Source organism: Podospora pseudocomata (assembly GCF_035222375.1).
Source record: "Podospora pseudocomata strain CBS 415.72m chromosome 2 map unlocalized CBS415.72m_2.2, whole genome shotgun sequence".
In the NCBI taxonomy this organism is placed as follows: Eukaryota; Fungi; Ascomycota; class Sordariomycetes; order Sordariales; family Podosporaceae; genus Podospora; species Podospora pseudocomata.
In genome coordinates this window covers 1,569,464-1,582,056 of record NW_026946366.1, presented here as the reverse complement: position 1 = coordinate 1,582,056, position 12,593 = coordinate 1,569,464, and the positions used below count along the sequence as shown (strand labels likewise).

The window sequence follows — 12,593 nt, the reverse complement described above, 5'->3', positions numbered from 1 at the left end:
AACGGCCCCACTTTTAACCGCGCTCAGTTCACAGAAAAGTGGGGGTCCCACAACGACCTCACATCTTGACTTGTACCACACACACCACCATCTCACCCACCCATTCGGTAAACTGTCTCTGCAGTAATCATCCGGCTGAGGATTACAAACTTGTCTATACCGCTCCGGATGTGTTTACAAACGAAAGCTCTGTAATCGCGTGCAAGGCCTGCTCAATCGTATCATCACTAAACCCAAACCAAGTCAACATACCGAAGAGAACGGCGCCCTTGGTTGGATACCACACCAGCATATTTTATATAAAACAAAAGTGGCAGCTTCTTTAGTATTACACATCGTCTGGTTTGCGCTTCGGAGGGAGTGATAGCGGCTTGAGGGGCGACTGGTGGTGGAGATTCACGCCAAGGGACTGAAGAACATCTGGATCTCAAGAAATATGTCTGAATTTCCCACACGGCCTGTAGCCCAGCTTGTCGGGTCCAATGGTAGGTAACAAATCATCTTCTGATGACACCCTTCTGCGTACTTACAGACAACATTGATCCCCCTTAACTGCATCTCCCTATGGGCTTACATGAGCTGAGCCCCACTTCAAGCCTTGAGCTATCTGACTGTCCACGATGAACAGTTTGAGATCATCGCTGTCTTAGGGCCACTCATCCCCCCCATATTCCATGCTGATTCTCCCTCATCCCCTTCACGAGTACCCGCCAACACGCCGATTAGACAGACAGAGACATTCACAACGACCTTGACCCGCCTCCCCTTGAAGAAACCACTTACTGACCCCCTCACCAGGCCCCATCCACGCCCTAACCTACTCCTCCCCCCCCTCAACCTACATCCTAACCGGCTCCTCCGACCGCTCCATCCGCCTCTACAACCCCACCTCCACCACCCCCTCCCCCCTCCCCAACTCACCCCCCACCGGCCGCCTCATCCAAACCTACACCGGCGCCCACACCTACGAAGTCCTCTCCCTAAGCGTCTCCTCCCTCAACGACCGCTTCGCCTCCTCCGGCGGCGACCGCACCGTCTTCCTCTGGGACGTAACCACCGCCCTCCCTCTCCGCCGCCTCGGCTCAGCCTCCACAGCCCACTCCCACACCGGCCGCGTAAACGCAGTCCTCTTCTCCGGCCACGACGACAGCCTCGTCATATCCGGCGGCCACGACACAACCGTCCGAATCTGGGACGTCAAATCCAACAGCAACAAACCTGTCCAAGTACTGAGCGACGCCAAAGACGCGATCACTTCTCTTGCTGTCCCCCAAAATGGGAACCCAGAGCTCATAACCGGGAGTGTAGACGGCAGAGTGAGGAGTTATGACATTCGTATGGGACGGTGTACCACAGATGTCATTGGCACGCCGGTCACGAGCTTGAGTTTGTCTAAAGATGGAAAAACGGTGCTGGTGGGGGGGTTGGACAGCAAGATGCGGCTGTTTGATCGCCGGGATGGGACTTGCTTAAAGACGTACGAGCACCCGGGTTGGAAAAACACTGAATTAAGAGTGCAGAGTTGTCTTGGTGGGAAGGAGAGGTATGTTGTTGCGGGGGATGAGCTCACTTCCGAGGCGGCGGGGGTGACGGGAACAACCAGTCAGGAGGAGGGCAAGATTTGGGCGTGGGATTTGCTCACTGGAAAGCTGGTCGCCACGGTGCCGGTGCCGTGGGGTGGTGATGCCAGTAACAAAAAGGTTACTATCGGGAGAGATGGGAAAGAAAAGGCGAGGAAGAATGTGGTTAGTTGTATCGCGTGGAAGGAAGGGGGTTTTGGGAACCAGTTCTGTGTTGGGGGTACCAGTGGGGTGGTCAACGTGTATGGCGAGCTCTAGAGAGACGTCATTAGCCAGGTTTGGTTGTCGCATCTTCTTTTCTTCTATTTAACCTAGTAAAACATGAGCAGTGAAGCCCCTCTCTCACACAACATGCTGTATGCATTTACTTTTTGCATAATTCTTTGTTGCCCTCTACACCAAGCCGTGTAGCCTCCCTTCCACCCCTAACGTTACCCCCCTTTTTCGTAGTATGTATATGTAACAGCCTCATTAGAATAGCCAATAAACCAGTCAAAATCCCCGCTTGCGCCAGACACCTGTTTTGTCGCTCAGTCTTTCCCAAATTCCTTCCCCTGTGTGGCGTGTGAGTGCATGATTATAGTCATAATCCAAAATAAAACCCCCGTCCCAGAGAAGCCAAGGATCTCGATGATCAAAATGTATACAGTGCAGCCACGTTAGCATCAAGCTCATTACCCTTGACTGACAAACTTGAACCAGTTTGGCCGGCAGTCCTCTCTATACAAGAACGACTCTCCGTCCGTGAAGCGACCCGTCACACAGCCCTTGCACTTGGGCGAGTTGGGGCAGTTGAAGAAGGGGATATGTTGGTATCCGATATCGCGGAACCTGTCGGTCACTCGTCAGCGTATATCCCACAAAAGTCATTAGAGTGACAACATACCAGTGGATCCTGCTCTTATCCTCAAACAATCCCAGTCCAATGCTATGCACCGGCGCATCACCCCATCTCTCGTAGAAGAAATTCCCAGTCCGGTCCAGGTGGTTGAAGTAATCCTCATACGCCTTGCTCCTCCAGAAGCTCATGTCGGCAATCTCAAAGTTCGACCAGAAGTGGCAAGTCGAGTATCCATTAGCCTTCTTGTTATGGTCTGGCCGGCGGACCTTATCCGTCAGCCAGTCCATGGCGTTGTTCTCGTGAACATACTCGGGGTGCTCGGCAATGAATTTCAGGGTCTCGGGCCACAGAGTAGGGATCGAGTCGGGAGAATCATAGAGATTGATGGTGAAGCCGTAGGTCTTGTTGTTGTCCTGCATGTAGCGGAAGACATCATAGTCGACATCACAGAAGAAGTGAACCTTGGGCTCCACGCGCCAGTAGTACTGCGTATTGGCCAAAGCAGGGTGGTGATAGAAGAGGCCACTGTTCCAGCGGCACATTTGGTGGTAGGAAATCATGTCGGCGTATTGGACCTTCTTTTCCTTGAGAATCTGGGTGGATTCCTTGTAGAGGTCCATGTTGATCCATTCGGGGACAGCCCAGTGTTCTTTCGGGATGAGTTCGTAGCGGCATTCTGCTTTGGTAAGAGCTTGCGTCTTCTTCTTGAATTCTTCGGTGAAAGGGACATCGTTGAAGAAGGTCCAGGGGTAGTTGAACTTGTGGTTCCATGTTCTTTCGAGGTCGCGCATGGAGGAGAGCATGTCGTTGAGCTCCTCATTTCGTACGAGGGCAAGTAGGGTGGCATTGATTCGGGCGGTGCCCGCGGGGCCGGGTGCATATTCCTCGGATGCGTGAACTAAAATGCCTTCTGGCTCTCCCGTTGCTGTTTGATAGCAGTGTCAGCGCGCGATGCCATGGTGTATCGGAAACGGGGTTGGCGTACGGTCTAGGTTTGGATCTCGTTCGAATGACTTGATGATCTCTTTGGCCTTGTGTTTTGGTGGTGATGTCGGTTTCAAGACCTGCCAGATGAAGAAGAACCACATCACCACGGCCGCAAAGCCCAGGACCCTTACGGGGCGAGCAATGGCCATCCTTGCGAATCCGCCGAGGGGTCGGTATGTCGTGGGGTTCTCGTATCGGTGTCAACTGCCGGCGAATACGGCCTTGGAGCCTGTGATGTAATTTCGGTGTTAAGAAAGGTCAAAATGGTCGTGACGGCGTGTTTGAAGCGTCGGTCGAGTGTGTCTTTTGTTGGTTGATGGTTGCGACGCCAAACCCGAGCTGCGTCGTTCAAATCAGCCGTTGGCTGGTCCCTTCGGCACGTTGGACTGGGTGGATGGCAATTAAAGCAGCGCCCAGCGCAGTGGAACCAAATGCGGGCCGAAAAATTCACGAAAAGGGGCGGCAGGCGGTTTGATGTCAGCGATAAGCGACGATCAGCTCTTATCTTCGTGGCCCGTGCGTAGAGTTCTTCAAGTCTTCTGGAAGACTTGACCAGTTGACGATTCTTAACTCTCTTTTGTGTCGAAAAAGATATAAACATGATAAGCTTCGCATTGGAGAGCGTCTGGTCTCTTTTCCATTACATTACCTCGTGTGGACTTGGAACACAAGGTGTGGTGTTGCAGCATCTCGTGTCGGTTATTCCCAAACCACTTCAGCATGTAACTAGGGTACCGCGTAAAGTGGTCTCCCGTTTCGCGTCCCACTCAAGAAAGCTTAAAACAACAAACATCCTCGGACAGTGAGCCAGCGCGGAGCCTGCATCCACCCCTTGACCTTGAGGCGGCATCTGGGTTTTTGAAATCCGTGTTGGCAGAATGCTCCGCTTAGGGAGACCAGATCAGCATGGCTTTTCTCGCGCAACTGGGTGCCTCGACCGATGAACTGGTGGACGCCATCGTTGGGATTCCCGAAGTAAGTTCCACCAAGGCTTGGCTGTGATCCTCAGTTTGACTAACACGACATAAGTCTGATCAAGAGACCCGAGATATTTTTCGGGAGGCTGTTCTCCGTCTTCTTCGCAACCATACTTATCTTAGGACCAATCAGTTTGAGGTCGAAGACAGACTCAAGGGCCTGGAGGAACGTTTCCGTGTCGTTGGAAGGGATGCACTTGCAGATGCTTTTCGCAAGCGACTCGAGGCACTGGAACCGCATCACAACAAATTTACGCCTGATGTCTTCCACTTTCTCCTCGAGCTCGCCGACCAGCCGGCTCAAAAGACTGACCTCACTGCGCTTGACGCGCTCATTGTACCCGAGGAAATACCCCCACCAAAGTTAACATGGAAAGACATTGCCAGAGAAGATGGTTGGGTACAGGAACGAGACATTTGGCTCTTCAACCGCCACGCCCCAGATTCAAGTGACGACGAAGAGGTCGCCGACCTCAGAACGGTCGCTTCCGTTGAATCACTCACATCAGCTTCCTCGGTAGACGACAGAGCACCATGCACAGCATTGGACAGTGCGTTCAAACCCCAAGGAGAAGAGCTGCTGCAACATGTCAAGGAAGCATTGTCATGGCGAGACGCTTCAACAAAGAATGGAGGAGAACAGCCTGAAAAAGTGACCATATCAACATTACAGTTGCTCCGAGAGGTGTTGTTTATGCTTAGTGGCTTACCGACAACCTTTTTCGATGCGGACTGTAGCCCAAGTCCGCTCTACCAGCTCCAAGGGATTTCAACGGAAGCATCAACCGCTCTCTTTAACTCCTTTGCTGAGTGCGGTCGTAAGCTCGCACCTTTACGAGCCTTTTCCAAAAGGAAAGCACAGTCGCCTCTCTTGCAGGTCTTTGGGAGTTCTCTACAAAAGGCCCTGACCTCGCTCGACGGAAAGTTGGCGAGAATTCAAGGCAGATATGTTGCGATTAAGGAGGATGTGGTGGTGAGCTTGGTGGGCATCTTGACCGAAGTGCAGCCGATTCTGAAACCACTCTATGCGCTCTCGGATATCATCCGTCAGCTTCAGGAGGAAAGAAACACTCATGGTTTCCGATATCTTGAGCTACTATACGATGCGGCGGGGATGGCTCAGCTCCAAGCGCACCGGGACACCTACCATCTTTTAGGTAGTTTATTTCTCGACTGTTTTCAGATCTATCTCAAGCCAATTCGCCTGTGGATGGAAGAAGGAAGACTTCTGCCCGGGGACCGAACATTCTTTGTGTCGGAGTCCTCTACCAAGCTTCCGTTGCCTCATATTTGGAAGGGACAGTTCAACTTGCTGCGCTCCCCAGAAGGCCACCTGCACGCACCGCGTTTTCTCAAACCTGCTATCCACAGAATATTCACTGCGGGCAAAAGTATTGTGGTGTTGAAAAACATGAAGCGACATGCGGCCGCCAGCAAATACCGAGCAACAGACGAACCCAGGATGGACTTTGCTACTGTTTGCCCAGACCACCTGGAGTTCGCCCCCTTTTCGGAGCTCTTCAGCGCCGCCTTTGATGCGTGGATCCAGAGCAAGCACCACACTGCAGCGGCCACTCTTCAAGAGCTACTCTACAACTCTTATGGACTGCTCCAGAGTCTAGACATGCTTGAAGAAGTATACCTCATGTCGGACGGCTCCAAATCCGACGCCTTGGCCTCGGCTGTCTTCAGACACCTCGACAACTTTAGCAGCAGCTGGAAAGATCGTTTTACGTTGACCGAGATTGCTCAGGAGGCTTTCTCGGCATCTCTCGACAACTACCGCATCTTTGCCGAAATCGATCCTCGTACTGTTGTTCACAGTGTCATTGCTGGCCGGAGCTCTGTTCGAGTCAACCTCCCTGCTATCCGTCTTGGGTGTCGTCTGAACTGGCCAGTGCAGATTGTAGTCACAAAGGAGTCAATACAGGGATATCAGACGATATTCACCTTTTTGCTGCAGGTCCGCAGAGCGATACATGTCTTGAAGCATCCAGTCAAGAATTTCCACCCCCGAGGAAGCCTCGCTGCGACTGGTCCAATGGGGCAATACTACATGCTGCGAACGAAACTCCTCTGGTTCTGCGACGCCATCCTTACCTACTTGACGACCCTCGTGCTGGCTCCTAACACAGCAAAACTAAGAGCTAACTTGGGAGATGCGGGGGATGTGGACGACATGATCAAAGCCCATGCCAACTTTGTGAACAGAATCATCCATGAGGCATGCCATGGCGCCAAATTGCAGCCTATTCGGGACTGCATGCTGGACATTTTTGATCTGGCTATCAAGGTTGCGGACGCGCAGAAAGTAGAAATGGCGAGGCTGGAGAAGGAGGAACATGAGATTACAAGGTTATCGGTGATCTCTTCTCCTTACACCTCACCAGTGAAAGCCAAGGCCAAATGTGCGGCAGCAACACCGAAACCAAAGAGAAGAAATGACGAAGACGATGACACGGACAAGGAAAACCAAGGTCTGGAGTGGAAAATCAAACAGAGCGCAAAGGTTAACGAGGGGAAACCGCACCATGTCTTGTTGAAGGAGTATCAAGGTGATTTTGAGAGACACCTGAGGTTCGTTGCTGGGGGGCTCAGGGGCGTGGCGAGGGCCAGCAAGGAACAGGCAGCCGTGAAGTGGGATCTGCTGGCCGAGATGTTGGAGGTTGGGATCAAGGACTGATAGCGTAGTAGTTTCCACCATAGTATACCTACATTGTATCCCCTGGCCACCAACATCCTCTCTGGTGTGAGACGCAGCACGAAATTTAGTCCACAAACTGCCTATTTGGGCAAGCGTCACACGAAGACCGTGCCAAGGCTGTGTGGCGGCCAAAGCTTTGGTGGGGCTGCTCCGACGATTGAATTGATTGACCTGAGGCCCATGCTCAACTTCGCGGTCCTCTTAGGGAAAAAGCACGACAACGTCCATCAACGCCTCAACAAGCGCATTTCGCGTTCGGCCGACGGCATGCACCATCATCCAAGTCGCATAAATACACCAAACATACAGAGATGTCGAAGCGTCAGGCGTCAGAAGCTCTCGAGGAGCTAGTAGGCTCACCAGCCTCCAAGAAGTCCAGATTCGACGACTACACCAAGAGCCTAACCCCCAGCGCAAACGGAGATGATAACCACACGAACGGACTGCAACGGATAGAAGACGAGGAGGAGGGCGATGATTTTGACGATGAAGTGGAGGAAAAGGCGCCCATCAGACAAGCTGCACCGACAGCCGGCTACGACGACTTGTACCTCGACACCATCGATCGCAACGTCCTCGACTTTGATTTCGAAAAGCTGTGTTCCATCAGCTTGTCCAATATCAACGTATACGCATGCTTAGTATGCGGGAAATACTTCCAAGGCCGTGGCCCAAAGTCACACGCCTATTTCCACGCGCTCGACGAGGACCACCACGTCTACATCAACATGAGCACCCAAAAGGTGTACGTGTTACCCGAAGGATACGAAGTCATGAGCAAGTCCCTCGACGACATCAAATACGTCTCCGATCCGCGCTACACCCGACAAGAAGTCGCCGAGTTCGATCGCAAACCTCGCACCTCCCGAACCCTCCTCGGGAAAGAATACACCCCCGGTTTCGTAGGAATGAACAACATCAAAGAAAACGACTACCTCAACGTCATAGTCCAATCCCTCTCCCACGTCTCCCCGCTACGGAATTATTTCCTTCTAGAAGACCTCTCCAAACGCGACGAGCTCGTCAAACGGACCTCAATCCTCTTCCGCAAAATCTGGAACCCTCGCGCCTTCAAATCCCACGTCTCCCCCCACGAGCTCCTTCAAGAAATCTCCCTCCGCTCCAACAAGCGCTTCACCCTCACGGCCCAGTCCGACCCGGTGGAATTCCTATCATGGTATCTCAACAACCTCCACCTCGGCCTAGGCGGCTCAAAGACAAAACCTCATTCCTCCCCCATCCAGCACATCTTTCAGGGAAAGCTAAAAGTAGAATCCCAAGCCATCACCGCCAAAGCCGACGCGAGTGACAGGTTACGGTTTGAAGAGTCTACCCAAGTCCAAACGGACATCTCTCGGTTCTTACTCCTCACGTTGGACCTCCCTCCCGCGCCTTTGTTTCAGGACGAACAAGAAGCCAACATTATTCCTCAAGTCCCACTGTCTTTACTCCTGGCAAAATACAACGGCGTGAAAGCCCAGGAACTCAACGCCCAGCGGAAGCGATACAGACTAATGCACCCCCTCCCGCCGTTCCTCGTTTTTCATGTGAAGCGCTTTTCCAAAAACAAGTTTGTCTCTGAGCGCAACCCGACGATTGTGACGTTTGACGCGAGGAATTTGGATGTCGGGCCGTATGTTGAGCCTGATCCTAGTCACTGCCAGCCGGGGGAGCCGATATGGTATGATTTGGTCGCGAATGTGGTGCACGAGGCGGTGAGGCAGAAGGAGGATGTGGCGGATAGCGCGGTGGGGGAGGAAAAAAAGACGTGGAAGGTGCAGCTGAGGGATAAGAGCCGGGATGGGGAGTGGGTGGTGGCGCAGGATTTGTTTGTGGAGAAGATTAGGGAGGAGCTGCTTTATCTGGGGGAGACGTATTTGCAGGTTTGGGAGAGGAGGGATAGGCCTAGGGTGCAGGGGGGAAGTAATGGGAAGGGGAAGGGGAGGATGGCGTGACTAGGAGTGGTGAGGGGGATGGAGAGGTTGGGGTTGAATGGTACGGTGTAAAAGATAATTGATGATACCAGATTACAGTACGGAAGCAGTTAAAAAGCTAGGAAACGCAGCAAACATGGGAAATTGTAGCACATAAAAATTGCATAGAGAAATTCAACTCCCAAACACTTTAACATGTGGATGAGAACTAGTACCTGACGGTTATCATCGGCGGTTGACGTACCCGACACTTACTGATAAGACAACAGCATATATTTCCTGTCAGCAATAACACTAGCAGCAACATACATGACGAAGCCCATACTTCAAAATATTTCTTTTCCTGCCTTTGCGAAGTCGCTAAATCACGCGCTGCACGCCTTGATCCCTCGAAGCATGATGAACCCAACCCATTCATTTCCCGACAATTTCCCCCGCCCCCTTCCCAAATATCCCAAAAGTCATTTCGCACATTTCAACCATTGAACCCACAGCATTCACCACCCACCCGCTCTCCCTTTTTCGCCCTGACCGTTCCCTCCCACACACCAGGTGGAAAATCACAGCTGACACCGCCCACACCAATCATCCCTGCCTGCTACTGCTACAAGTCCAAACAGAAGGAGAAAACGGCGAGTTGAGAAAAATGACTGTCAAAAAACAATGCTTGCTCGATGAAAAAGACAAAACCGGAAATGATGTTGTTACACACAGGACATAGAGATGGTAAAGAGAGAAAGAGAAAGAGAAAACACACACACAACAACGCCTGGAAATCTTTTTTGTCCACGGACGGAATTCTTTTGGGATTTCTCTTCGGTAGGCCATCATAATACGCTAGGATGGGACCCGGGGCCGCGCTCGCTTCGCTACATAAGGTTGCAAAAGGGCTGTACTTATAAGTTCTTCTGCTGTTCGTCATTCGACTGCTGCAACTGCTGCTGATAATGTTGCTGCTTGTTGTTGCGCTTGTCACCGTGGTGATTGTTCGCCGCCTTCTCCCGCCGGGACTCTTCAATAGCAGTGCGCTGCTGGATGCTGGTGTCGTGGCTCTTGAACTCGATTTTGGTGTCATTTGGCATCGACAGGACTCGGCGCATAGTTTCGCTGTGACGACAGAATAAGTAGGATGCAACAATGTAGCTTGTCAAGAAATATAAACTTACCGGAGCTTCAGGACCCGCTGTCCACTCGAACGAGTCCAGATGCTGAGGATGTCCTCCCCGTTACGGATGCTCACCACAATACCGCAAACCTCCTCACTGGCCTCGCCGAACTGGTCGCCAATAATGGCAAACAGCAGGTCCTCCCAATAGCGGTCCGCAACGCCCTTCTTGAGGCGCACCACCCACTTGCCACCCGCCTTGTTCTCCTGGTCCTCCCATATTGGCCGGATTCCCTTCTTGAAGAGGTGGTAGTCCGATACCAGCGGCAGCGTTGACGGCCGCTTCAAGTGCCCGTACACGCCGAAGAAGTTCTCGGCTGTATCAACCGAGGCGATTGGGTGCAGAGTGTTCTCATACTCGATAAACCCGTTCGCCTTGGAGATGGGCGGGCGAAACCAGAACACCCAGCTGTCACGCAGCCGGTGGACTGACGCTCCTGACGTCCTGGCAGAGTCAAGCAGGGAGGCGTTGGATGCCACCCGGCCGACAGACTTGCCAGCCAAGCCACCCTCCTTTGCAGATTTCTCCGCACCGGGTGTCTTGACAGCAGCGCCCAAAGACGACTCGAAAGGATTTCCAGTCGCCTTAGGGGTCTTCGCCGAACCAAAAGAAGCAAAGGCGCCAGATCCTAGGCCGAAGGCATTCGATGCGCCGCCTGTAGGTGACGCCAAGCCGCCTCCCGGCGTGGTTATGGAACTGAAGGGGTTGGTTTTCTGGAGCGAAGAGCTATCACCGCCGATTCGCCTGAAAGAGTTGTTGCGTCCAGAGGGGCTGTCGCCCTGACCGGAGCCGGAAGTAGAGAGGGAGAGCTTGCTCGAACTTGTGATCCAAAAACGTTAGCACGACAGCTCCGGTTGACCCCGCCGAACAGCTTGGACAAAGTGAAGACGATGGAAGAAAAAAAAATACTCACCCGGGACGGCGACTCCATATGTTCTCCATGGAGAAGATGGAAACCGGTACTAGGGGGAAAGGGGGTGTCTAAAGAGTGTCTACAGCTTGCGAGCAAGCACCAGCCACGCCCTTCAATGATCGACAGCAACCTCTGGTGTAGTTCGGCCTGTGGTGCAACAGACACGAAGGGCGACTATTGGAAGCCCCGAGAGCACAAAATGTTGCAGTGCAAGTGCTCAGATTAAAGCGCAGTGATGCTCACAGTGGTGTATTATTCGAACGGGAAGGCGAGCGGAAAGGGAGGTGGGTGATGTCAGGTGTGGGTTGAGGAGGATTAACACGGCGGGCGGCTGTTTCGTCTCGAGGACCTTTGGAGGTGGTGGTGCGGTTTGATGGGTGGTGGTGGGTGGCAGTTGGCGTCAGTGGCGGGATGGATGTCTGGGCGATGTTCTCACGAGAATATCCTATTATTAAGGTATGCGTGAAGGTTGAAGGTTGGGCGGCAGGGTTTTAGAGCATCAGGGAAGCGTGGTGGGATGTCAGAAGCCGTTTTCTCAGTTCTCGAACAATGGTGGAAAAGAACAAATCTTGAGAGGGCCCCAAAGCAACAGGCAGTGCACTGTGGCGGGTCTTCGCGACGTCTCCACCACATTTTAGTGCCAAAAAAACATGACTGGCCGGCAAAAGCAGCCCACCACCACTGCCACCGTGCCGGGAGCACCAAAACCAGGCCGACCACCAGAACGTTACGGGCGGTGACAGCCGGCACAAAGAACCCCACCAGAACCTCGCCAGTCGAGTCTCGTACAAAGAAAAATTTCGCGCCGCCAATTTTAACATTCTCTTTTCTTCTCTTCCACAAAGACCATCAACTGTGAATACATCACCAACATCACCACGCACCCCATGCTGTTGGCGATCTCAGTTGCCGAGTCGAGATTAACTCTACGAAGCCCTTGTTTAAAACCATCGTCACGAGTGCCCCTTAATTGCGCGGTTCCATGATGCGGTGATGACCTGAAGCACTAGACATTCTTTTTCTCACTTGTCTTTTAAGTTGCTGCCACGTAGACCAGATTTGATAACCTTGGATTCTCCCTCATATATATATTTGTTACACACGCTCGCTCTCGACTTTCAATTGGTACGTCGATTGCTCTACGTGTCTGGCTCTGTTTTTTTTTTTTAATCCTGATGACAATTAAACAATCCGGTAAACCTACTCAACAACGGTCGAGCCTCTATTTACATCGTAGATAGAGGTTCAGCAGTGCCGTGTGTTTAGGGTGACGATACCATGGCAATTCCTGAATATCTGAACACCACATGCTGTCATCCCGCAGGCTCTGCCAGGCTGTTGAGCTAACGCTTTTATTGCTGATACAGGTATAGGTTTGCAAAGAACTCAACTTGACACGTACAATGTCTCAACCAAGACTCGGCATCGAAGCACATGTCAGACAATTAGCTGGTAAAGCCGCAATGCCATGTTCTCCCTAGGCCCCCCCAC

General features: G+C 52.3%; 5 protein-coding genes across 5 annotated transcripts; 3 read left to right on the top strand and 2 right to left on the bottom strand.

Moving 5' to 3' along the window:
- The first annotated feature begins 37 nt into the window (after positions 1–37).
- QC762_209210 (uncharacterized protein) lies at positions 38–1,929 on the top strand. The gene is made up of 2 exons (XM_062887825.1): positions 38–485; positions 799–1,929. Exons 1-2 carry the CDS (start codon positions 437–439, stop codon positions 1,836–1,838), a joined length of 1,089 nt encoding a protein of 362 aa, XP_062745991.1. The 5' UTR covers positions 38–436; the 3' UTR covers positions 1,839–1,929.
- On the bottom strand, positions 1,860–3,974 carry KTR4 (putative mannosyltransferase ktr4). Its single transcript, XM_062887824.1, has 3 exons — positions 3,407–3,974; positions 2,467–3,346; positions 1,860–2,411 (listed from the first exon to the last, which is right to left on the bottom strand). The coding sequence occupies exons 1-3, from the start codon at positions 3,555–3,557 to the stop codon at positions 2,255–2,257; spliced, it is 1,188 nt and encodes a 395-aa protein (XP_062745990.1). The 5' UTR covers positions 3,558–3,974; the 3' UTR covers positions 1,860–2,254.
- QC762_209190 (uncharacterized protein) lies at positions 3,850–7,068 on the top strand (the record flags this gene model as incomplete). Its single annotated transcript, XM_062887823.1, has 2 exons — positions 3,850–4,383; positions 4,438–7,068. The coding sequence occupies exons 1-2, from the start codon at positions 4,315–4,317 to the stop codon at positions 7,066–7,068; spliced, it is 2,700 nt and encodes an 899-aa protein (XP_062745989.1). The 5' UTR covers positions 3,850–4,314.
- Positions 7,069–7,400: 332 nt separating this feature from the next.
- ubp10 (Ubiquitin carboxyl-terminal hydrolase 10) lies at positions 7,401–9,044 on the top strand (the record flags this gene model as incomplete). The annotated part of the gene is made up of 1 exon (XM_062887822.1): positions 7,401–9,044. The coding sequence occupies one exon, from the start codon at positions 7,401–7,403 to the stop codon at positions 9,042–9,044; it is 1,644 nt and encodes a 547-aa protein (XP_062745988.1).
- A 230-nt stretch (positions 9,045–9,274) lies between these two features.
- QC762_209170 (uncharacterized protein) lies at positions 9,275–11,696 on the bottom strand. Its single transcript, XM_062887821.1, has 3 exons — positions 11,103–11,696; positions 10,190–11,008; positions 9,275–10,130 (listed from the first exon to the last, which is right to left on the bottom strand). Exons 1-3 carry the CDS (start codon positions 11,129–11,131, stop codon positions 9,920–9,922), a joined length of 1,059 nt encoding a protein of 352 aa, XP_062745987.1. The 5' UTR covers positions 11,132–11,696; the 3' UTR covers positions 9,275–9,919.
- Positions 11,697–12,593: the final 897 nt, after the last annotated feature.

Coding starts and splice junctions, on each gene's coding strand:
- QC762_209210 (XM_062887825.1), top strand. CDS start 437: ATGTCTGAATTTCCCACACGGCCTGTAGCCCAGCTTGTCGGGTCCAAT. Junction 486..798: donor CCAGCTTGTCGGGTCCAATG/GTAGGTAACAAA, acceptor CCCCCTCACCAG/GCCCCATCCACGCCCTAACC.
- QC762_209170 (XM_062887821.1), bottom strand. CDS start 11,131: ATGGAGAACATATGGAGTCGCCGTCCCGG. Junction 11,009..11,102: donor ATATGGAGTCGCCGTCCCGG/GTGAGTATTTTT, acceptor TTGGATCACAAG/TTCGAGCAAGCTCTCCCTCT. Junction 10,131..10,189: donor CAGCGGGTCCTGAAGCTCCG/GTAAGTTTATAT, acceptor CTGTCGTCACAG/CGAAACTATGCGCCGAGTCC.
- KTR4 (XM_062887824.1), bottom strand. CDS start 3,557: ATGGCCATTGCTCGCCCCGTAAGGGTCCTGGGCTTTGCGGCCGTGGTG. Junction 3,347..3,406: donor ACGAGATCCAAACCTAGACC/GTACGCCAACCC, acceptor GCTATCAAACAG/CAACGGGAGAGCCAGAAGGC. Junction 2,412..2,466: donor GATAAGAGCAGGATCCACTG/GTATGTTGTCAC, acceptor AGTGACCGACAG/GTTCCGCGATATCGGATACC.